Source organism: Arachis stenosperma, chromosome 8 (genome assembly GCF_014773155.1).
Source record: "Arachis stenosperma cultivar V10309 chromosome 8, arast.V10309.gnm1.PFL2, whole genome shotgun sequence".
Lineage (NCBI taxonomy): Eukaryota > Viridiplantae > Streptophyta > Magnoliopsida > Fabales > Fabaceae > Arachis > Arachis stenosperma.
Genome location: NC_080384.1, coordinates 36,115,648 through 36,141,909, shown reverse-complemented (window position 1 = coordinate 36,141,909; position 26,262 = coordinate 36,115,648). Strand labels below are relative to the sequence as shown.

The following is a 26,262-nucleotide window of genomic DNA, read 5'->3' as shown; positions in this document are numbered from 1 at the left end:
ATGCCCAATTTTCTCATTTCAAGGTTAGCTTCTTCCTTTAAAACCCTAAACCTCAACAACCCCGAATCCCAATTGAATCTTCTTCAACAGCATAAATCGCATCTCCTTTTCTTCAATTCACCCGCAACCAAAGATACCAAACGCCCAAAAGATCGCAACTTTACAATCTCCTATCTAATCGCCACATGCGGATTCTCTCCCGAAACCGCCGCGCTTTTGTCACAAAAGGTTCACTTCAAAACCCCTGAAAAGCCAAACGCGGTCTTAGCCCTCCTCAGAAAATATGGATTCTCCGAAACGCAGATCGCTAAGTACATTCAGAAGCGACCCGTGTTGCTCCTCACTGATGCAGAAAAGATCATTAAGCCCAAGCTCAAGTTTTTCTCCTCCATTGGGATTTCACGCGTTGACCTTCCAAAACTCGTGATTGAGAACCAAACCCTGTTAGCTAGGAGCTTGGAGAAGTGCCTCATTCCGCGCTATGAGGTCCTGAAGAGTGTTGTTCGAAGTGAGCAAGAAGTTATTAGTTCATTGAAGCGTGGTGCAATGGCTTTTGTGTTGTGTGATGTTATAAAGAATTTGATTCCCAACAAAGATTTTGAGAGATTTGGGTGTGCCTCAGAGTTCTATCTCAATGTTGGTTATGTTTCACCCAAGCGAGGCGTTTATGAATCATGGGTTGTTAAAGGTGTGAAGTTGGCAAAGGAAATGGGGTTTGATCCTAACAAGTGCAGTTTCATCAGTGCCATACATGTGCTCTGGCATATGGATTGCGCGAAGATGGATCAGAAAACGAAGTCTTTGGAGAAATGGGGTTGGTCAAAAGAGGCGTCCCTTTTGTCGTTTAGAAAGTTCCCTGCTTTTATGTCATATTCGCCGGAGAGGATCGGGCCAGCAATGAGATTCTTGGTAGAGGATATGGGTTGGTCTTCCGAGGAGATTGCCAGGTTCCCCACAACTCTATGATACAGCTTTGGAGAAGAGGGTTATCCCTAGATGCCATGTGATTAAACTAGTTCCTTATTCCACGATGTATGTTTGGCTATATGGATCAATTGACGACATAATACCCTGTCATAAACCAAAGCAGAGTAGCGATGCAATTAAGGTGTGACATTGACATGAAAGAGAAGGAAGGCTGTGATAAAAAAATGTGTTTGGAAGCTTCTTTAAAAAAAAAAAAAGAGTAAAATTAGCTATTAGAGAACTCCAAGATCCTCTCTTTTTTTCTTTCCTGTATTACTGACCATTATTATTTATCCTCTAAAACTTATATAATCAATGAACTATTTTATAAAATATGTATTAAAATATAAATATATATTAAAAATATATAAAATAAAATAAGACATATAAATATACATAAAACACATGATTATAAGACCTCTATGTGAAGATAAAGAAACTATGTCATTTGAGTTATAATTCGTTAGTAGAATTTAACTAATCCTCATTTTAAAAGACATTTAATTGTTTATATTTTTGGTCGCTGTGGTGTTAACATCTTAAATAAAGCCCCCTCCAAAACAACCAAAATTACCACTTCCAAATTCTAATAGACCTCTAATCCAACAACAACTTTTTCATATTCTTTTGTTTTTTTGCTAAATGTTTTTGGTTTTTGGTCATGTATTTTCTTTTATTGTTTTGGACTTGGTCATGTCTTTTCTAAATCTAATGCTATTGATTTTGTTTAGACCATATCATTGAAAATAGTAGGCCCAAATATCGCTAATCCATCCTTCGATGTCCATAGACCTCGATCTGTTTTTGGTTCATAATCAAAAGCAATTTTTTTTATTATACAACGTGTAACTAATTTAACCCTAACATCCGTATTAAAGGCCCATAAAGAGTGCATAAACTCGAACCCAGTTCTGTCCAAAGGGGCCTTCCTTCCTAGCAAAGGCCCAAAAAGAAATTCCAACGAAAAAACAAAAAGCAGTGTTTCCCGCACGTTAATGGCCTAACGAAGTACATTGCCAAAGCTTTGTCTCTCAGGCGAACCAACCAACCGTAATTTCTCTCTGCCGAACCCACCGCCACCGCCACCACACCGTTACGCCTTCCAAATACCGCAACCCGCGCCTCACCTTTTCCCCATGGGATCCCCCGCCGAAGCACCATCTCCTGATGCCGCACCCGCATCATCTCCTCCTCCTCCTCCGCCGCCGACGACGACTCGGCCCTCACCGTTCCCCGGACGGGAAGACTGCTGGTCGGAGGAGGCCACCTCCACCCTCATCGACGCATGGGGTTCCCGTTACCTCTCCCTCAGCCGCGGCAGTCTCCGCCAAAATCACTGGCAGGAAGTCGCCGCTGCCGTCAACGCCGCCCACGGCCACGACCCAAGACACCGCCGCACCGATGTCCAGTGCAAGAACCGCATCGATACCCTCAAAAAGAAGTACAAGGTCGAGAGGGCTAGGGTTTCCGATTCCACCGCCGGCGACGATGACGGCGACGGACGCGTATACTCCGGCACATGGTCTTTCTTCCACCGCATCGATTCTCTCATCGGAGACACGTATCCTTTGAAAAAGCAGTCCCCGCCGGTGAAATCCTCCCCTCGCCTTAAATCCCCTCCGGCGGCGAAGCCTTCGCCGCCGCCGTGGACGGTGACTCCGGTAGGTCCCCGATCCGGAACAAAGAAGCGAGCTGCGCCGATGAGTTCCGATGACACTTATTTTCGCCGGAAGTTCTCGGCTTTTGCGGCCGCCGCGGTGGCGGCGGCTGCGGCGGAGAGTGAAGATTCAAAGGGGAGCAGCGAGAAGAGGAGAAGGGTAACAAAAAACGATGAAGAATGGGAAATTGGGTACCGAGAATTGGCACATGCTATTGAGAAAGTTGGTGAGATATATGAGAGAGTTGAAGCGGCGAAGAGGAAGCAAATGGTTGAGTTGGAGAAACAAAGGATGCAGTTTGCTAAGGATTTGGAGTGTCAGAGGTTGAAGCTGTTCATGGAGACTCAGCTTCACATACACAAGATCAATAATCACTCTTCTAATGATGCTGCTGGTGAGCTTTAATTACTTATTTTTTTGCATAGTTTGTTTTTGCTTTTGTGTCTTTGCATCTCTCTTTGAATTGAAATGCTGCCTTTGGTTTTTAACTTTTTATGGGTGGTAACTGGTAATGTAAGATTGTAAGGTAATGTGTCGGTTGTTTTGTATCTTTAGAATTAGACATAGAATTATATATTTCTAACTCCCCATATAACATGGAATATAAATATATGATTGAAGAAGTAGCTTTTTTATACATATTGTGCCTCTAAAGATATTAGAACACTTAATGTTTACTAAAAATCTTAAAGGTAATATTTTTGTTCTGTTTGGAAATTAGAATTGTAACAGAAGGAAACTTCATTTGACTGGGTTTCTCTTATATTTGGCATCATTGCTGGATGTTTGTTTTACTTCCCAGTTATATGTAACTTATGTGCTTGTCACTTGGCTTTGTCATTTGGATGTGAATAGCAAGGTCCACTTGTGCTGCCAAACTTTCTAGAAAAGCGAAAGGGTTGACTAAGTATTTAGTTTTTATCCGATTTTTGCTATCTGATATGAAATAATACTGTAGAATTTTATATTCTGTTTATCTTATAATAATTATACTAAAACCACAAAGCTTACAGAATATCTAAGTTCAGATGTCTGATTTTTGCTATTTGTTTTATTAAATGTTGGTGATATTAAAGTAAACAATGTGATAAGTTTAGTTGAGGGTTTGGGTTGCATGGTGCATGCTATGATTCATTGTTGCAATGTTTACTTATTGAGTCATTGTATACTCATCCATACAATTATAGCAAATTAAAATAAAGTAAAAGAAATACTGACAAATTCAAATTCCATGATACCAAGTCTGGGCAATAAAAGCCTAACAAAATTTGCTAGGATAAACAATTAAAGCACAAAGATCAAGGAGAAAATAAAAATTAATGAGATAGGAAGAAAAAAAATTATTGAGATAGAGTTGAGGGGGTTGGGAACTTGTGATGTAAAGTAATAGTGTTGTTAAAGAAAAACAGTTTTTCTATTTTATTTGTATATGAATTGGTCAAACCATCCATGTCCAATTTTTCTGGCTCAGTCCCTCATCAAATTAGAGGTATCAAAATTTAAAACCTTTTTTATTTGGATTATAGGTTTGGTTGGGACCACCTGAATGGAAGGAAATTAGTGTTGGACTTTGTTTAATATAGATTGAGATCACTAAATATCAAATGTTGTTTATATAATACAACTAATGGTAATCATGATACTGAGTAAATAAAGTTTGTGCACTGCATGAATTTATACAAAAACTTTTTATGGTTTATGCAATACATGATTCATATGTCTTGATTGTTCATCATCAATAAAATTATTTATTAATTATTGTTATAAATAATTTAAAATCTTATTCATTGTCTGAAAAAACAAGTGATTTTATCCAAATAATATTATAAATTTCTTTAATTATGTTTTATAAATGTCTACTAGTGTTAACATTCATGGCATGACCTTGGATAATTGTGTCTTCTACTGTTCATTTTTTTTTTCTCTCTCTCATTAGTGGGATAAGAGATCTGATATTTCTTTCTCTAACAGATAGTTTCTCATAGCAACTAGTAATGCACTGATGATGGACGAAAACTCCAATGGGTAAATTAGATAGATGTTACGTTTGGTCATGGAAGCATATTTGCCCCCTTTTTTTAACTAAAAAAAATAAAAAAATGTCTTAGTAAGAATTTAGGTTGGTTTGTATTTATTTACAGTTATAATGCTATACTGTCCTTTGTGAAGAGAATTTACTCTATCTATCAATTTCTTAAACATGAACAAGCTGATTGTGGATAATGTAATCAATTAGAAATTGTTCTAATTCACTATTTCCAACCTTAATCTCTTTTATCAAACCTTGATTAATTAAATATGAAAGGGAATAGTTTAAATATTATATGAAAAAATTGAGTATATCATCATTTGATTAAAATATAACCTAAATTTAAATGTTTATATATATATATATATATATATATATATATATATAAGGAGGAAATATAAGTGAGGTTAAAAAAAAACTGAAAACAAAATGGAATTTATGTACATTTAAAACTATAAATTCATTTTGTAATTTTTTTTTTGGACAAGGGATTTTGTAATTTTAATGAATGAGAAACTTTGGATTATTTAGTCAACATCAACGAACACTACATGACTATATCACAACGTTTGTATTTTTGGTTTGTTATTATAATGGACTTTAAATGTGCAAACTTTTTGGTCATATGATAGAAGTGTTTGAAGCCCATAGCTACAAAACGTGACCCATATGTCCCTTTCTACCTGAATAGGTGGTTTTTTTTAGGTATTACCTGAATAGCTGATTTTGTACCTTGACAAAGGTGAATTTTTCGGCTTAGGCCCAAAGAAAGAGCAAAAACCAAGTTTGTTTGAAAATGGTTTTCAAAATAGAGAATGAAAGTGACAATCAAAAACATTTTCACAAAGCACGCAAAGCGAGTTAAGTCCGGCGACCCCTGAAATTGATGGTTTGTACCAAAAAAAGTTCAATTTGTTACAACAAAGATGGATAAGGATGGATGATCATTTATGAGTGGATCAGTTTTTCCTATGCTGAAAGGAGCAAGTTTTTGTGACAAAGCATAATTAATAAAATTTGAAAAGTAGAATTTGTTTGCCTATAAAAGCATGAATGTGGCAAAAAGATTATATACACAATTACAAATACTCCCCTTTTTCTCTCTCTCTTTAGTGCAATAAAATTATCTTCTCTCTTTATACACTACTAATAGTTTTTCTCTCTATCTTTACGTTACTGGATATAAATATATAAATTATTTTATTGAGTTAATTATATTAATATTAGAGTCTTCTATTTACATATCTTTATTTAATATTTAAAACATCTTTCTTGTATTTATTTCACAACACGTTATCAGTAGGAGACTGATCAAATTTTAAGAAGACTCAGGCAACAAATTTTTATTATGTCGAAGCTCTCTCATCTTGAATTTAATGCTCTTGATATATCTGAAAACAATTATTTATCATGGATATTAGCATCTTGATTCAATGGATCTTGGAGATACCATTAAGGCTGAAAATAATGCATCCCAGAAGGATAAAGCCAAAGTCATGATTTTTTTTCGTCGTCATCTAATGAAGGATTGAAAAATGAATATCTCACATTAAAGATCCTACAGATCTTTGGAAAGACCTTGAAGAAAAGTATAATCATCAAAAGACGGTGATACTTCCTCAAGCCCGATATGAATGGACGCACTTGCGTCTACAGGATTTTAAATCCATAAATGAATATAATTCTGTAATGTTTTGAATCACCTCACAAATGAAATTATGTGGGAAAAGATATCTGATAATGATATGTTAGAGAAAACTTTCTCAACCTTCCATGCCTCGAATGTGCTCCTCCTGCAGCAGTATCGAGAAAAGGAATTTAAAAAATATTCTGAGCTAATTTCTTGCCTTCTTGTTACTGAACGCAACAATGAGTTGCTCTTAAAGAATCACGAAGTGCGCCTAGTTGGCGCCGCCCCATTTCTTGAAGTAAATGCGGCAAATTATTACCCCAGAAGAGGTAAATGGCAAGGTTTTGGTAACAAGAAAAATTATGGAAGGAAAATGAATTATGTTCAAAAGAAAGGATCTCACCAGAAGTGGGATACAGAAAGAAATATTAGGCAAAATAAATGAACAGAGGATAAGTGTTTCCGTTATGGTGGAAAAGGCCATTGGTCGTGTACCTGTCGTACACCAAGGCACCTTGTCGATCTTTAGCAAGTATCTTTGAAAAAGGATGACAAAGGAAAGGAAACGGATTTCGTTTCAAATGATGCTGGAAATTCTACCACTCATTATGATGTATCTGATTTCTTTGAGAATCCTGAAGGAAATATTGGTTATTTGATCAATGATGGAATAGTTTAATATGTGGGATTGTTAAGTATTTCATGTAAATAAATAATGTAAGAAACTTATTGTTAAGTTTTATTTTCTATATATTTAAGTTTCAAATATGATATATATAAATAATAAAATATTAATGTTTATATTTAATAATTTTGAAATCACTAAATGTGTCAAATTTTAAATAATAATAATAATAGTGATAATAATAAAATTTTAGTATATGACATCATGTACAGTGTTTCTTAGAAAAATAATTTCAATCAAGAATTTTATTTGACTATGCATGTATTACTACTCATTTTATTATTATTTATCTTTGAAGAAAATGGCAAGGATATATAATGAAGATGTATGCCTTGCGGATAGTGCAAGTTCGCACACCATTCTCAAAACTGATATATATTTTACCCATCTTGTGCCAAAAGAAGAATATCTTAATACTATTATTGGCTCAGGCAATGTGATAGAAGGCTCCGGAAGAGCTATAATTTATTTTCCGAAGGAACAAAATTCATAATAAATAACGCACTATTATCTACCAAGTCTTTGAGGAACTTGTTGAATTTCAAAGATATTCACCGAAATAGATATCATATTGAAACTATGAATGAGGGGAATCATGAGTACTTATGTATCACAACTCATGATTCAAATAAGAAGATTATACTAGAAAAGTTATCCTCACTTTCATCTGGGTTATATTATACCAAAATTAGTGCAATTGAATCACATGCCATTGTAAACCAGAAGTTTACTAGCCCAAATGAATTCATAACTTGGCACGACCGATTGGATCATCCAAGAACAACCATGATGCAGAGAATTATTGAAAACTTCCATGGACATTCACTAAAGAACTAGAAGATTCTTACATCTGGTGAATTTTGTTGTGTTGCATGTTCTCAGGAAAAGTTAATTTTAAGGTAATCACCAGTAAAAATTGGATTTGAGTCTCCTACATTCCTAGAAAGGATTCAAGGCGATATATGTGGACCTATTCATCCACCAAGTGGATCTTTTAGATATTTTATGGTCCTAATAGACGCATCTTCGAGATGGTCACATGTGTGCTTATTGTCTTCTCGCAACCTGGCATTTGCGAGATTACTTGCTCAAATTATTCGATTAAAAGTACAATTTCCAGAAAATCCAATCAAAGCAATTCTTCTTGATAATACTAGTAAATTTACTTCCCAAACTTTTGATGTTTATTGTATGGCTAATGGAATAAGTGTTGAACATCCATTAGCTCATGTTCACACACAAAATGGGTTAGTAGAATCACTTATTAAACACCTCCAATTAATTGCTAGACCCTTACTTATGAGAACAAATCTCCCAACTTCGGCTTGGGGCATGCTATTTTACATGCCGCATCACTTATTCGTTTGAGGCCAACGAGTTACCATCAGTTCTCTCCTATGCAATTAGCTTTTGGCCAGCAGCCAAATATTTCCCATTTAAGAATATTCGGGTGTGCAATATATGTTCCCATTGCAACACCTTCTCGTACCAAAATAGGACCCCAAAGAAAATTGGGAATATATATTGGATATGATTCTCCCTCTATAGTGAGGTATCTTGCAGATTGTCATTTTGATGAATCAAAATTTCAACATTAGGGGGAGAGAATAAGCTTCCTGAAAAGGAACTTAATTGGAATGCATCATCCTTGATGCATTTAGATCCTTGATCAGGACAATGTGAACTAGAAGTTCAAAAGATTATACATTTGTAAAGAATAACAAATGAATTGCCTAATGCATTTTCTGATAAAAAGAGGATAACCAAATCTTATATACCAGCAGAAAATATCCCAATTCGAATTGATATCCCAGTCAGACAAATAGCCACTGAAGCAAATTCACGCCAGAAGCGTGGCAGGCTTGTCGGTTCCAAAGACAAAAATCCTCGAAAAAGAAAAGAGGTAAATACTATTTCTATTGAAAAAGACATAGTAAAGACACCTATAGTTGTCCAAAATTCTGATAATATTTTAATGCTAGAAGACGTTCAGGTACCTGAAAATTGTGAAAATGACGAGATCTCGATAAATGATGTCTTTACAGGAGAAAAATGGGACCGAAATAAGACAATTGTCAATGAAATATTTGCATATGATGTGGCATTAAATATCATGCATGAAAGTAAGGATCTTGAGCCAAGATCAGTCGAAGAATGTCGACAAAGAAATGGTTGGCCAAAATGGGAAGAAGCCATGAAGGCTGAGTTAGACTAACTTGCAAAACATGAAGTCTTTGGACCTGTAGTTCATACACCAGAAGATGTAAAACCTATTGGATACCGATGGGTATTTGTGAGAAAACAAAATGAGAAAAATGAAGTTGTGCGCTACAAAGCCCGACTTGTGGCACAAGGTTTTTCACAAAGGCCCTGTATAGATTATGAAAAAACGTATTCCCCTGTAGTGGATGCGATCACATTGCGTTATTTAGTCAGTTTATCTGCATATCATAAACTGCATATGCATTTAATGGATGTGGTAACATCCTACTTATACGGCTCATTAGATCGGGATATCTATATGAAAGTCCTTGAAGGACTAAAGATGTCTAAACCATCCAATGAATATTCACAGGGGTTATACTCAGTTAAATTTCAAAGATCGTTATATGGTCTAAAGCAATCTGGACGAATGTGGTATAATTGTCTTACTGAGTATCTGGCCAAAAATGGATTCAAGAATGATGATATCTGCCCATGTGTTTTCATAAAGAAATATGCATCTGGATTCATTATAATTGCTGTGTGCGTTAATGATTTAAATATCATTGGAACTCCTGAAGAGATTCCAACAATTATAAAAACTCTAAAAGAAGAGTTTAAGATGAAAGATCTTGGAAAAACTAAATTTTGTCTCGGCCTGCAGATCGAGCATACAAAAAATGGGATCTTTATTCATCAAACAACATATACAGAAAAGATCTTGAAGAGATTTTATATGAATAAGTCACATCCATTAAGTACCCCAATGATTGTAAGATCTTTGGATATGAAAAAGGATCAATTGCGTCCTAAAGAAGAGAATGAAGATATCCTTGGTCTTGAAGTACCACATCTTAGTGCCATTGGAGCGCTAATGTATCTTGCTAATAATACACGACCTGACATATCATTCATGGTGAATTTACTAGCAAGGTATAGTTCCTCTCCAACCAGAAGACATTGGAGTGGAATCAAGCAAATCTTTCGATATTTTCATGGAACGGTTGATATGGGATTGTTTTATCCCTATGGATCCAAGTCATAACTAGTTGGCTATGTAGATGCAGGATATTTGTCTAATCCACATAAAGGAAAATCTTAAACAGGATACCTGTTAACATATGGTGGAACAACGATATCATGGAGGTCCACGAAATAGACGATTACTGCAACATCCTCTAATCATGCCAAAATACTAGCGATTCATGAAGCAAGTCGCGAGTGATTTTGGCTCAAGAGTTTGATCTAATATATTCTGTCATCATGTGGACTGATTGATCATAAGATAGCTCCAACTATCCTGTTTGAAGATAATACAACATGCATTGCTCAACTGAAAGGTGGATACATTAAAGGTGATAGAACAAAGCATATTTCTCCCAAATTTTTCTTCACTCATGATCTTTAAAATCAAGAGACAATTGATATCCAACAGATCCGCTTAAGTGACAATCTGGCAGATTTATTCACAAAGTCACTCCTAAAATTCTCCTTTGAAAGATTGGTACATAAGATTGGGATGCGCCAATTTCGAGACATTAAATGATGTCGACAAGAGGGGTAGACTGTACTCTTTTTCCCTTAGTCAGATTTTTTTTATTAGATTTTTCTTAACAAGGTTTTTAATGAGACAATCCCCATCACAAAGGATATTGTACTCTTTTTCCTTCACTAAGATTTTTTCCCATTGGGTTTTTCTTTAGTAAGGTTTTAATGAGGCATATTCATAAATGAGCATCCAATAGGGAGTTTTACAACAAGGATGGATAAGGATAGATGCCCATTTATGGGCGGATTAGTTTTCCTATGCTGAAAGGAGCAAGTTCTCATGACAAAACACAATTAATAAAGTTTGAAAAGTAGAATTTGTTTGCCTTTAAAAGCATGAACGTGGCAAAAAGATTATACACACAATTAGAAATACTCCCCTTTCTCTCTCTCTCTTTACAGCAATAAAATAATCTTCTCTTTTTATACACTATTAATAGTTTCTCTCTCTATCTTTATGTTACTGCATATAAATATATAAATTATTTTATTGAGTTAATTATATTAATATTAGAGTCTTCTATTTACATATCTTTATTTTATATTTAGAACATCTTCCTTATTTATTTCACAACACAATTGTAATATAAAGGTTTTCAAAATAAAAAAAATTGCATTGATGGTCTCACTTTTTTTTCTATCGACTTGATCTTCACGCCATGAGTAATCTAGCACATTCTTTTTATGCTGGATTAGACGAAACAATGTTATAATTTTAGCATAATTTCTTGATGAACCAATATCGTTTAATCTTAATGGTCATATATTTTTTTTTGTGGGGCACAAGACGTTTTGCGATTCGTTAAAATTAAATAATATTGTCTCATTAAGAATTTAGTGTAAAAAATAAAGCAACGTTGCTTTGTCTAGTCTAACGTAAAAAGGTATGTGCCAAGATACTCACGACATTACGAGTCACTTAACAAAAAGGGGGCAGGGATCAACGTGGTACAATTTGTTTAATTTTAGAAATTTTTATGGTGTTGTAATTAAAATCCTTGAGATCCTTTTTGTTCAAACGGATAATTTCATAAACCACTTTTGCTGCCAAAAAATGATGAAACTGTCGAATTTACCGCCAAAATTCTAAAAAAATCAACGGTAATAATATTACCATCAGACGAAATCTGACAGTATACATATCGCTAATAACTATTTATCCGTGGATTTTATTTGCTTATTACCACTGGAAAATATTTGACGGTAAAGTTGGTGCCATTTTAAATTTTTTGCATTCTAATTACAGTGGGAATTTCGACAGTAATATTATGTAACATAATAATATTAAAAAATAAATTATTATATCATCGGATTTATCCCACGCAAAATCCAACAATAATATTTTTTAACTATAATTATTATAATTATAACCTGATGAAACTAAATAAGTTTATGATAACTAACATTCGAATTAAAAACTAATGAAAACTAAACATGTTTTATTGAAATAAAAAACTACAATACAATCTATTAGTAATGTCAAACTACAAAAGAAAAACACTAAATCCTATGGTTCCTTGTTCATACCCTGGCCAATAACACAGAAAGGCCCACCAATTAAGGTGGACCTCACGATAAGCGCAACCTCTTTAAGGAGGTCAGATACCGACATAAAGGTCCAACCCTACTGGACTTAACAAATAACTGCCTCCTTAAATCTCCCTTACTATCTCTACCTCATCTAGAAGGTAGATCCTAACAAACTTTCAAGATAAAGGGGAGCGCTTATCTATCAGAAAAGATAGAACTACTCAAAGGTGGTTATCTACTCTACTATAAATACACTGGAACCCCAGGTATATTCACATTCGAATCTACAAAAAACCTGCCTAAAGCCCTTGCTAACTTAAGCATCGGGGTCTTTTGCAGGTACCACCCCCACCTCCTCATGAGGAACTCGGACAGGCAGCACCTTGGCATATCAAGTCGGATGCTGCCATACAAAGGGATCTAGACCTCACGTTCTGACCCAAATTAATGTTTCAGGTAATCCTTAGAACATTGGTACCATTGTAGGGAACCTGAGATTCTCCCTCTGAAAAATGGCGGACCGCGAGCGTGGAGATGGCTACACAGCATCTGAGTCTGAGCCAGAAGTTCAATGAAAGACCAAGCTCTTTTGCTCCCACCTCCACCACCACACCATGGTCCCTACGGGAAGGTATCTCGGAAAATCCTCAAACAAGGAAGATCCAGTCCATAATCCACCATCCCGAGGCTGAAGAACAACCCCATACAACCGAGATCCTGGATCTCGTTCATGGCCAAAGGGATCGACCACAACACCTTGAACATGAGGCTGAACGCCAACGGGAAGTAGAATGCAAGTTGCGAAAAGATGTAAGGTGACAAAAAGAGTTAGAAGACAAGCTACGGAAGCTCGAAGCTGGTATACAAAGAAGGAATAATCAGGCGGAGCGTTAGGTGGAATCCGAGTTTGAGAAGAACTACGACCCCAACCAAAAGGCAAAATGGAAGAGATACAAATCAGAGACTATCCCGACAAGACAACGAGCATAGGGGCATACCTGGAGGAAAAACTAAAGAGACAACTCGTTGAATTACTGAAAAAGAAAAAACTATGATATTTTTGCTTGGAAAGCCTCTGATATGCCTGGTATTGAACCCAACTTGATGTGTCATAGGCTTGCAGTATACCCCGGTTCCCGACCTATCCAGCAAAAGCGTAGAAAGCTTGGACCAGAACAAACACAAGTCATGGAAGAACAAGCACAGGCTCTGCTAGAAGTAGGATTTATAAGAGAGGTGAAGTATCCGCTTTGGCTAGCCAATATGGTAGTGGTAAAAAAGCAAAACGGAAAGTGGAGAATGTGTTTTGATTATACCGACCTCAATAAAGCCTGCCCTAAGGACCCTTATCCACTCCCCAGCATTGATGCCCTGGTCGACTCCGCCTTAGGCTACAGATACTTGTCCTTTATGGACGCCTACTCGGGATATAATCAAATCCCGATGTATAAACTGGATAAAAAAAAAGACCTCATTCATAACTCCAAAGGCAAACTATTGCTACATAGTAATACCTTTCGGATTAAAGAATGCAGGAGGTACCTACCAGCGATTGATGAATAAGGTGTTTTCCTCTTATATAGGAAAACTCATGGAAGTATATGTGGATGACATGCTCGTTAAGACCAAAGAGGATAGAACACTATTGTCCGATCTCTCGAAAGTATTCTCTACTATAAGGTAGCATGAAATGAGGTTGAATTCCTCTAAATGAACCTTTACAGTAGAAGCTAGAAAATTCTTAGGGTTTATGTTGACTCAAAGAGGCATAGAAGCAAATCCTGACAAATGCCAGGCTATACTCAATATGAAGAGCCCGACTTGCGTTAAAGAGGTTCAACAACTAAATGGAAGGTTGGCTGCTCTATCCAGATTTCTGGCATGGTCAACTCTGAAATCACTTCCCCTTTACTCAATCTTAAAGAAATGAAAGCAGTTTGAATGGACCCCAGAATGCGAACAAAGTTCAATCACACAAAGTTCAAGCCTAGGGTTCTTATTAATCCGATCAAGGTAGATAAACTAAATCTCAACTATATTAGTGATCTTTAGATCTCAATTTTCTCTTATACAAATCATCATCTCTCTCAATATCATAGATTTGCAACTCATTTAGTACTTCAATATTAAAATTTAGTTTCAATATTATCAATTCATTCTCAGTTTTTCTATAAATCTCAATCACCACCTCTCATCAAGAACAACCATCAGTGTCACCACCGTCATCATAAAGGATCTCAGTTGTGCAAACACATACAAGACAATACAAGGAATACACAAATAGAGAGAACAAATAAAGCAACTAGTTCAATGAGCATATAGGTAAATTATTCAAATAGACAAGTCAGATACAAGATGTACACTCAAACAATACACAAAAATGCAAATGATGTATGCTTGCCATATGGCTAATAAGCTCATCTATCGATTGTACAGCCAAACCTGACATGTCCGGTAGCTAACTTGGACAGTCCCTCGGTGTGTGCATCCCCAAGCTTAAATTCATATTCATTTATCAATATCCTTGGGAGAAACATCCGGGAAGGTATAAGTGCCCGACCACATCTTGCGACAGAGGGTTAACAAAGTCGCAAATCCGATTAGGAGCAAGCGGGACAAAACCACCATCCTTGCATATAACCCCGGAAGCTCAATTACTGACTGGGAGCAAGCGGGACAAAACCACAATCCTTGCATCTACCCCAGAAGTTCAATTACAGACTGGGAGCAACCGAGACAAAGTCACAATCCTTAGCTTGCATATTACCCTAGAAGCTCAATTATCAATCAAACTCATTCTCATTATCTTCTCGAATCAATTCAACGTCATCATTCGATCATATAATCTCATTCATGTTATCCTCTCGAATTAACTCAATCTCATCATTAAATCACATAATCTCATTCTCATTATCCTCTCGAATAAACTCAATCTCATCTTTCAATCATATTATCTCATTCTCATTATCCTCTACACTTGTTATAGGAGTTATGAAAATTTGAAACATGAAGAAAATGATTTAGAGGCATAAGATTTGTTCCAAATCATAGAAAATAGTTATCAGATCTCAAATAGAGGTTGCAGAAATGAAACAGTCGAGTGAAATAGGCAAAACAATTAAAAATAAATATTTTCAGCAAAACAGGGTGGTCATATGTACGCATGCCTTCTACGTACGCATGAGTTGAAAATTTGAGAAAGTTGCGTATGCGGACCACCATCGTGTACTCTACGTACGCTGAACATAAATCTTTGCTGGCGTACACATACGTACAACAAGATGCACTCCTTAAGTCTAGGTTATTGGCTTCTATGAGCAAACCTTTCACTAAAAGAATGGTAGGCTGCGTGTATACAAATCAAGTATGGAAAAGATTGGAAGATCATTTCTCCTCACAGATAAAAGCTAAGGTGATGCAGTTGAAAAACAAGCTCAGCACTCTCCAAATTGGAGGATCTGTTACTAAATATGTCTTGATGATCAAATGTACGATTGATGCATTGGCCTCTGTAGGTGAATTAGTGAAGGAAAGTGATCATGTTAACGTAATTTTTCATGGCTTGACTAAGGAGTATTCTTCAGTATATACATCAGTACTTGCTAGATCTGAAAGTGTAACTGTGGCAGAATTAGAGGCACTGTTGCTTGCTTATGAAAGCATGCTTGCAAAATTTAGAAAACCTGAGACATTCATACAAGCTAATGTAGCATAGTTCTGGAACTATGATAAAAATTATCAAGCAAGAAGAGGCCTCAGAGGCAAATTCAGAGGAAGAGGAGGTCGAACATTCAGAGGAGGAATGAGTTATTCTAAAAGGAGACAAATGCAAGAAGGAACGAGCAGTGAACAATTCAGCAATGGAAAGTTCATCAATGATGGACAGTTTGCAAATGGAAGAGGTCAATACAATAGAGGGCAAAGAATGTACAATGCAAGGGAAAACAGGCCACAGTGTCAATTACGCAACAAAGTTGGACACACTGCAAGAACCTGTTGGTACAGGTACAGTGAATATCAGTATGAAGAGGAGGATTATGGAAGAGAAGTCTACAATGACAACAACAATCAAGTGTCTCAACCTGAAGTAAACTTCTACAACATGTTAGCAACACCAGCAACAGTGCAAGATCCCAACTGGTATCCTGATTCAGGGGCTACACACCACATGACACATGATGCAAAGAATATGATGGAGAAAAAAGAATACTGTGGCAAAGAGGAAGTTATAATTGGCAATGGCACAGGTTTGCAGATTTCTTTTGTTGGAAATTCATGTTTCAAGACTAATTTGAGCTCTAGATTATTGCACATGAGAAAACTGTTGTGCGTTCCTAAAATTACCAAGAATTTAATGAGTGTGCATCAACTATACTGTAACAATCAAATTTTCTTTGAATTCCATGATGATAGGTGTTGTATAAAGACTAAAGAGACAGGGAAAGTGGTGCTTTAAGGCACTGTAAACAAAGGTCTCTATAGATTTACTAATCTTCATAATCTACAAACACCAGCTGCCTATGCCTCTTTAGTAAGAAACAAGCATAAGTGCACTTTTATTCACTATGGAACAGTACATAAAGGATACAAATGCCTTACTCAACAAGGCAAGGTCATAGTTACTCCCAATGTTGTGTTCCTCGAAGATCAGTTTCCCTATAAGCAAAACACCACAACAGTTAACTCAGAACCCTAAGTGAATGAACTCTCAATGCCTACAACTCCAATATTACCAAAACTCCCAGCAAACTTACCTGAAGCCAATCACCATTAATCTCCCTCATGTCAAAACCAGTCCTCAAGGAGTCAACAAAATCCTGTAAATGACAGTACTACTAGCACCCTCCAATCACTAAACTTTTCACTCAATCAACACAGCCAACAAGCTCCTATAGCAGCATCGTCAATACCAGTCCCCATTCCCATTAATGATATTGAAATTGTCCTCCCTAGCTGTGAACCTAAACCTGCTCCCACAACAGCTCCACAAAACATCCACCCTATAATAACTAGAGGCAAAGCTGGAATTGTTAAGCCAAAACTCTTCTTGGCAAATGTTGAACCAAGAAGTGTCAAACATGCTCTCAAGGTACTTGAATGGATAGAAGCAATGGACCTTGAATATGAAGCCTTGATCAAGAACAAAACTTGGGAGTTGGTTAATCTTTCCCCAAACAAAGATGCCATTGGAAGCAAATGGGTCTTTAGAATTAAGTATAATGCAGATGACTCCCTGCAGAAGCATAAAGCAAGATTGGTTGCTCAGGGGTTTACTCAAAAGCCAGGTTCTGATTTCTCAGAAACCTATAGCCCTATGGTGAAGCCTACTTCTATAAGAGTGCTGTTGTCAATTGCACTATCAAAGTCATGGACAATTAGGCAGTTAGATGTAAACAATGCCTTCCTACATGGTGATCTAGTTGAGGAAGTGTACATGAAGCAGCCCCAAGATTATGAACAAGGAGATCCTTCACTAGTATGTAAGCTCATCAAAGCTCTTTATGGACTGAAAAGGCTCCAAGAGAGTGGTACTGTAAGCTTGCTAATGGCCTCAAGGGGCTTGGATTTATAGCCACAAAGTCAGATGTAGTAGTGTTCAATTGAAATACTGCCAATATAAAAATCTACATCCTTGTATATGTAGATGACATAATTGTAACTGGTGAATCAGATGAGAGTGTTCAGGAAGTGATACAGCAGCTAAATTCAAAGTTTGCTCTCAAAGACCTAAGGGATCTCCACTATTTTCTTGGAATACAAGTAACCAAGACAAAAGATGGAGGTTTAGTCCTCACGTAGCAGAAGTATGCTGGCGAGCTCCTGAAGAAAGCTGGCATGGTGGGCTGTGCAGCTTGTCACACTCCACTCCCTTCCACAACTAAGATCATAGCCCTTGGAGGAGCAAGCTTCAATGATTCGGGACTGTACAGGTCTGTCATTGGAAGCCTGCAGTACCTTACCATCACAAGGCCTGAAATTTGCTATTGTGTTAACAAATTAGCACAATTTGTCCAGTCTCCTCTGGACTCTCACTGGAGAAAGGTGAAACGAGTGTTGAGATACTTGAGTGGCACAGCAAGCTATGGCCTACATATAAAGAGGGACACTGATCAGAACACAGCTATGAAGATTGTTGCTTACAGTGATTCTGACTGGGTTGGGGACCCAGATGACAGAAAATCAATTAGTGGCTATTGTGTATTCCTTGGCTCCAACCTAGTCGCCTAGGCCTCAAGAAAGCAAATAGCTGTGACCAGGTCTAATACTGAAGCTGAATACAGAAACATGGCAGACACAGTTGCTGAGCTAATCTGGATCAGAAACTTAGATGGTTGAGTTAAAGCAACCTACCCCTAAAGCACCAACAATTTATTGTGACAAATTGAGTGCTGTGCTCTTACCAGCAAACCCTATACTTTGCTCTAAATCCAAGCATTTCGAGATAGACCTCCACTTTATCAGAGATCATGTCAACAACAAACAAATCCAGGTGAGTCATATCCCAAGAGCTGTACAAGTAGCAAATATTCTCACCAAGGCAATATCCTCAGAAGCATTTCTTAATTTTCAAGACAAGCTTAATATTAATGATCAACAAGCAGTTACCAAAGAAGCCAATAGCATTAATCAGGATCGTCAGCAGCAGAAAGAAGAAGGAAACTTGAGATGATGTAAAATGATAGTGTCCCTTCTTATATTGCTTTATGAGCAGCAGAAGAAAAGAAAACTATAGATAATGTTAGAGGTTATGTGGAGCAAGAAGCCTTCCGCTTTTTCCACTTTCAGTTAGCTAGCTATTCTGTTTTTCGGTTATTCTGTTTCTCATGTTTCTAATGCTTGTTACTGAGCTGTACTTGCAAAAGCTTCTAAAAATATGTGTTAGTTGTTAGTTTTTAGTCAGTTGAAGTTAGGTGCTAGCTGAATTGGCAGGATACTAAGTTAGTTAGTCTATGTGTTAAAAGGTTCCAACTGTCTATAAATACTCTCCATCTCTATAATTTGTGGTTAACGTTTTCAGTTCAATGAGATTCCATTCACTCTCAACTCTACTCTCTTTTCTTTTTACTCTTCTTCTTCTAAACCTGCATGTCGGGAATATCTTAGGAAATTTTAATCAACAAATAGCAATTATATATGTCAAATTATACAGGATAATAGCGAATTAAAGAAGTTATAAAATTGACGTGGTTTAGTTATTGATGAAGTAGCTAAGCTATCAGGATTTGACTTGGGTGACAAGCAATTTAGATTTGAGAAATTGTTCCTCAAAAACTGTTGCTGAGCCTTTAATGCGTGTGATCATTAGAGGGCAGAGGCAAGCTATAATAAGCAATATCATATGTAATTTTTGGACAAAATGGTAAAAGGCAATTGTTTCGACTCCTTTTTAAAGTAAGAGTATAAATTACATTCACTTAGTTTTCTACACTTTTAACACATAAAATAATTATATATTTAATCAATCTAATATATAGTTATAATTTTTATAAAAATAAGTTTTAAAACATGCAGTAAATATATAAGAAAATTGATAAAATAAATTGATTATCTAGAGTTTAATTGAGGACGTCTATATTCAAATAAAATATATAAGAAAATTTATTTCATGTATTAAATACGTGTACAATTAAGCTTATTATGTCATAATAATATAATATATAAGATATGCCTGAGTAATTTACCTTCTAATTTTCAGAGACTATTGGAATAATTGCTGTTATAAAAAAATAATGAAATAAAATTAACTTTTGATTAGCTAATATTTTTCTTTTATTGTAAAATTATTCTTTTAACTTTTATTTTTTGTGTGTTTAGATTTAGAATTTAGATTTTAACTAGATTTTAAAATTTAGAATTTCGGATACAAAAGCAATTTAAAAAAATGAGGAACGTTAGAATATTAGTAGAATTTATTGTTTTTTACCAGCAGTAGTTAGCTATCAATGTTTAAAAGTATTTATTAAAAGTATGATGTTAAATTACTAAATTAAAAGAATTTGATTGATAACTAAAAGTGATCGTAAAAATAATAAATTTTACTAACTCTCGAACATTATTTCTCTTAAAAATAGCTAATATTGGTTGAACACTACTTAATTTTATTAAATAGTTAGGCTTAATAATTTGATAAATTTTTGGAAAAGGTATTTGTGTTTACTATCTTTAGAGATACTTTTGAAAGTACTTAAGAAAAATGTTTTTAAAATTAGTTTATATTTGTCAAAATTAAAAATCTAATATAATATTATATATTAATAAATATTCAAAATTATTTTTATATTTTTGTCTATTGTGGTCGTTTTATATTTTAAAAACTATTTTACTAAATACAATTACTATTATTTTTAATTATTAAAAGATATTTTTAATTTGATTTATCAAACATAAAAAACTACAACTATTAAAAAGTTATTTTTAAAATCTAATTTTAATAAACAACTTTCGAAAAATAAAAATTTAACCAAACAAATTCTTATAGTGTTACAGTAATACAGAAAGGCCATGAGCTTTGTAGTTTTGTGATAATGCCTCGGATGGGCTAGTCTTATATATTTGCACATACATGCTACTTTACATAGACAACAATCATAAAGGTTCAAGACACAAAAAAAAAAAAAAAAACACCATAAAGGCAGTAGATCACTTCCAGATTTTAATAGCTTTATATTGTTAACAAGCTAAATAACAAAAACTCTTGATGATGAATTATATATATTTCGTTCTTCCAATAATTTTATGTTTTTTAACAACAAAATACTTTAACATTTGAAGCAAATTGTTAGCCAAATATACACAAATGCTTTTAAAATTATACTATTCATCTATTTTGTTAATCTTACAGAAAACACCTACTCACTTTAATAAGTAATAAATATAAAATCATGTATATATTTTTCCTCAAAACAACTTAAATTATATCTGTACATATGAAAAATCCAAATTTGTCAAAATACGTATTCCTTATACTTTAAAATATATCGTTAATATTAAAGAAACAAAAAATAATTAGTTCAATCTGTCTATACTTATTTTATTTAATATCTATTTATTACAAAGTATATTAAATAAGTCTAAAACTAATGAATTTTAGTAATTTTTGTCTAATATTTTTTGTTATTAAACATTTCTAAAAATATATATTTGTGAGTGTAACGGAGGCATATATAACTGATCATTTATATAACGAGATTTTTTTTTTAACCCCACTAAGAACTTACAAATTCCCCAATAAACAATACAGAAAAATTTAGAAAAACAAATGGTGGCATGCCATCAAATTATTAAACATAGAGACCAAACCTCCCATAGATTGTGCCTTGTGAATTAAGAACCTCATCCTATATTGATTATATGCTACATTATATTATTTATTATTTATATTATTAATAAACCTTGCATACATAGAGTGTGCCTTAGCTTGCAAAGAAGAACTCCTCCAATTTGATTATATGCTACATACATATATATCCTGCAACAGCGAGAAATTATCATACCTCAGAAGCCAAGCATTATTTTACACTTATCAATCCAAATAAGGCAAATCTTTATATATTTAGAGGCCTCAATTTTCACAATAAAAGTTAGAACATAGAAGCACTAATAAAGAGTAGTGATGAAACTTGAAAGGTTAGTATAGCTAATTAGAACAATAATAATCATGATTCATGCTTTGTACTATATTTACCAAAAGAGAACGCCCTCGACACAGTAAAAAAAAATAATAATAATAAAAAAGGAAAAGAGAGGAAAGGACCAGTCTTGGATTAATAAAGTATAAATTGTCCAAACTCAAATTTAATATTAGGATGTACAATCTGGGCATAATTAGTAGAGAAATTACCCTTTTTCCATCAACATCATGAAGCCTACTTTATTGCTTCTATTATAATTAATAATCATGATACATATATACAAAAAATCAGTTATTAAATCCGTTATTTATATAAAATATATATTAAAATATAAAATATAAATTAAAAATTAATTAAAAAACATATATATTTATATTTACTTAAATATGTTTTGTTCAGAACAAAAATAGGATGAAACATTTATAAATGAGTTAGTTGCTTATATATTACCTCTGTATACAATACTAATAACATATAATTTGATCCTTTAAATGTAAAACTAACATAAAAACAGTTAATAAGTTTGAAATCACAACTTTCCCTGATTACAACTGAGATATTATATATAAATCAAATAATAATAATAATAATAATAATTTAATCAAGACGGTAAATATGTTATATTAAAACTAAAAGGTATTTTGGAAAAAAAAACTATACACCCCCTCTCTCATATCTATATTATACATAATGAAAAATATTATTTGTATATATATCAAAATTAGCTATTATATATTTATATATATATATATTGTATAATTTATTTTTAATATGTAATTTATATTTTAACATATACTAATTAACTGATTTAGTAACTAATTTTAATGTACATTTATAATAATTGATACATAATATAGATACCCCTTTTAACTTAAAATTAATTAAATAATTGAAGTGAGACTTACAACTCACACTTTTATGAAAACGCTATGCATGACAGTACGGTATGTGACTATGTGCCTCTGAAGCATATCTTTAGTCCATTGACACTTTAATCATAATCAGGAAGCATATAACTAGTGAAAATGTATTGATTATACTACAAATTAAAAATGCATCAACAAAAATTTCAGGTTTTCAGATCTCAAAAGCTGCCACCAAATAGTTTTCACATATACATTGATCATAGCATGTATATATACAAACAAGAAAACCCTAACTTGCTGCTACCACTGAGAGCACAGGCTGTGCAACACAACTCTCCGTACACTATGAAATATTCCCTAGAAATACACACATCATTTAATTCTATACAATAAAGAATGAAGAACTATATGTATATTTTTGAAGGGGTCCTCACCAAAAGTTCTAAGTAATAATAAGTAGCTTATTAATAATACATAGATGTATAATGTAATATTTTATATGCTATATATTATGCTTATTTAAATCATCGAATGTGTTATGTGTGTACCTGCAGTAACTTTTGACAAATTTGAGTGGAATCACAAGAGCATGTCTTGATTGACCAATTTATAACCCAATTCATTGTACTAAAAAAAATGTGCTTCATTCAAAATTATTGCTATTCAAGTTCCAATTTGAATAAAATAGCCGACAAGAAACATGTGAAGTGATGGGATAACTTCAATTGCACAATGCTCAAGTTGCATTTTTGCCTTAAACCAAATTAACAAGATGCTCCAAATAATTAACCTTATTAATAGTTCTCAAGGTACAATTAAAACCAATAGAATTTGTCTATATGAAAGAGAATATAAAAACCATTGTACCACAGAATCAGATGCTGGACACACATGATTCATGGTAAAGAAAAAAGGAACAATAGAAAAGAAATAAAGACATATACATGTATATCCCAATCAATTTTGCATGGATCTGCTACCATTAAAAGTAGCATAATGCTAAGCAAAAATAATGTATATACCAAAATCAGTTACAATATATTGGTGTATAAATATATATATATTGTTTAATTTATTTTTAATATATATTTTGTATTTTACTATATATATTTTATACTAATTATTAATTTTAATAATTGATTTTAATATATATCTAATATAATTTAATATTAAGTGGGACTTAATAGATATGAACATGATGGTAATTATGAAATTTAATTAACAAAAGCATTAAACATTTGATTAAACTATAGGAGATTCCATTCAATCATGACCTGCTAGCTAGTATTAAATTGTGAAATAGAAAAGCAATACAAAAGGCATGTGTTTATCAACATTTTTTTCTGTTAATATGTTTGATTTTTTTGTTTTATGATATTTCTCGATTTGGCAGGTCAAGAACTAATTTGTTATTACATGCATAAGGTGGGATTCGAACTTTTGACATTTACATAAGTAAACCAGTAAACTAACCACTAAATCAAGCCAAGTTAATTTATGTTAAAATGTTTGATTTAATGTTACCTAGTAGAATCTTAATAAACCATGAGATGATATCAATCATTTTATTCACATGACAGACTATATTCATTATTCTTTCTCAAGAAAGTTTTATGCCATCTCCATTTCAACAACAAATTAAAGTAAAAAAAAAATATAAATAAAAAATTAAGAAAAGAATCCACAAAACCAAAAAAAGAAAAGACTACTGTGCATGTATTATTAGTAAAATCTTCATGGGACACAAAATCTGCAGAATCTTAAAAGGGAAAAATTAAGGGAAAAGCTAACATGCTAATTAAAAATATTTAATTGAAGTGACACAAAATAGTGACTAGATTTTGTTGCATAATTAATTCCCCTTAATTAAGTGGGTATTAGAGCGCATGTGCGCGTAGAGAATAATGTAATCTATATACAGCCTAAAGAATACATACACGATATGCAAATACTATTTTGGGTATATAAAATAATACTTATATATATATATAGAGACTTTGTTCACAATCTAATTGAAGCCCGCCAACAACTTAAATTCCTGTCTATTTATGAGAATTGTTTGTCTTGTTCACAATTCTTAAAAGAATCTGATAATCTATATAAAAAACCATAGTCCCAATGATATAGTAATATTTCAATAATTACAACCATCCAGTTATCATCACATTTTTTTTTTCTAAACTGATCTGTATTTGTGAGTTCTTTTTTTTTTATTATGTTTTACACATATAGTCTAGCATCCATGCACCAAAATAATCAGATGCATAAAACGGATTCCACAAGTTCAAATGTTTCACAGATGCATGTGAAAAATATGATTTAATGGAACATTTTTTCTTTTATTTAGAGAATAAAAAGATAATTAAAAAATGTTTATCAGAATATATATTTACTCCATAGGAATATATAGCTACTATAAGTAGTACTACCTCTTAATTAGGTTAGAAATTTAATTAGAAAATTATTAGCAATAATACATGTACATCTATAACTAGATCCTAGAAAATAACATACATTCAATCAGAAAACACAAAAGTGCATGATGAGAATAGTGATGATGATGAGATTAATTAATAGTTACCATCAAGTAATGAAGGAAGGAGGAATTGAAGAAATATTCAAGAGTAGTGCATGGTGGTGGAGGGTGATGAATCATCACAATTTCCCTTACTACTGCTTCCTTGGCTGGTGGTGGCGGCCACCTTCTTCTTCTTCTTGTAAGGGATACCCCTAGCCTTAGCTTGGCACTCTCTCACCTCTCTGAGGTAAACACGGATAGAGCCGTTCGCAAAAGGATTAGTCTCAGGAGATCCACCGTTCTCTTCATAGGCAGCCCTGAGTCTCCCTATCAGGGCGTCTAGGGAGCCCCAGGCCTGCCTAAGAGGACAAGTACAGGGTGCGGGCGGCTCTGGCTGCCCGTAAAACATGCACCCTTGGATGTGTACCTTGGTTTTACCAAATTGGTCAAGGTACCTTAGAAAATCCAAGACATGGTTGCAATTGCAATGTGATAGTGGAACTGGGGGTCTTTGATTCTTCAAGTATTGCCCAAAAGTGTTCCAATCCCTTCTCTTTTGGGATTCATAGCGGCTAAGTGTTGGTGAGCTTGATCCTTCTACTAACTCCTTCCCACTACTACCACCACCACTTGAAGACATAGTTATTATGTTGGTTGATGAGGAATAAACAAAGAATCCAAGATAGGTGAATGAATGTGAGAGAGGTTTTATTAATTTGTTTTTTTTTTTTTGTTTATAAATAATGAAATAGAATATGGAGAAAATTAAAAATGGGAAAAAAATTATATTATATAAAAAAAGAAATTAAAGAAAGTGAGGTGAAAGGTGAATTGAATAGGATGAGAGAAGAGAGTGGGGGAAGATGGAGATCACGTCATTGGGCTCATCAGTAGACATTTTATGGGCCATATTAGTTGCTTTCTTTTCTTCTTTTCTTCTTCTTTCATTATTTTTCCAAATATGTCTTTTTATCAGATAAATATTTCTTCATAAAAAA

At 33.9% G+C, this 26,262-nt stretch overlaps 4 protein-coding genes across 4 annotated transcripts; 3 read left to right on the top strand and 1 right to left on the bottom strand.

The window, feature by feature from the left end:
- On the top strand, positions 1-966 carry LOC130945894 (uncharacterized). The gene has a single exon (XM_057874587.1). The coding sequence runs from the start codon at positions 1-3 to the stop codon at positions 964-966; it is 966 nt and encodes a 321-aa protein (XP_057730570.1).
- A 985-nt stretch (positions 967-1,951) lies between these two features.
- On the top strand, positions 1,952-4,864 carry LOC130943322 (trihelix transcription factor ENAP1-like). Its single transcript, XM_057871152.1, has 2 exons — positions 1,952-3,018; positions 4,596-4,864. Exons 1-2 carry the CDS (start codon positions 2,103-2,105, stop codon positions 4,607-4,609), a joined length of 930 nt encoding a protein of 309 aa, XP_057727135.1. The 5' UTR covers positions 1,952-2,102; the 3' UTR covers positions 4,610-4,864.
- A 13,219-nt stretch (positions 4,865-18,083) lies between these two features.
- Positions 18,084-18,476, top strand: LOC130945893 (secreted RxLR effector protein 161-like). The gene has a single exon (XM_057874586.1). It carries the CDS (start codon positions 18,084-18,086, stop codon positions 18,474-18,476), a length of 393 nt encoding a protein of 130 aa, XP_057730569.1.
- A 2,953-nt stretch (positions 18,477-21,429) lies between these two features.
- Positions 21,430-25,970, bottom strand: LOC130945220 (protein LIGHT-DEPENDENT SHORT HYPOCOTYLS 10). Its single transcript, XM_057873947.1, has 2 exons — positions 25,328-25,970; positions 21,430-21,717 (listed from the first exon to the last, which is right to left on the bottom strand). Exon 1 carries the CDS (start codon positions 25,902-25,904, stop codon positions 25,365-25,367), a length of 540 nt encoding a protein of 179 aa, XP_057729930.1. The 5' UTR covers positions 25,905-25,970; the 3' UTR covers positions 21,430-21,717; positions 25,328-25,364.
- Between the last annotated feature and the right edge of the window lie 292 nt (positions 25,971-26,262).

Coding starts and splice junctions, on each gene's coding strand:
- LOC130945894 (XM_057874587.1), top strand. CDS start 1: ATGCCCAATTTTCTCATTTCAAGGTTAGCTTCTTCCTTTAAAACCCTA.
- LOC130943322 (XM_057871152.1), top strand. CDS start 2,103: ATGGGATCCCCCGCCGAAGCACCATCTCCTGATGCCGCACCCGCATCA.
- LOC130945893 (XM_057874586.1), top strand. CDS start 18,084: ATGGTGGGCTGTGCAGCTTGTCACACTCCACTCCCTTCCACAACTAAG.
- LOC130945220 (XM_057873947.1), bottom strand. CDS start 25,904: ATGTCTTCAAGTGGTGGTGGTAGTAGTGGGAAGGAGTTAGTAGAAGGA.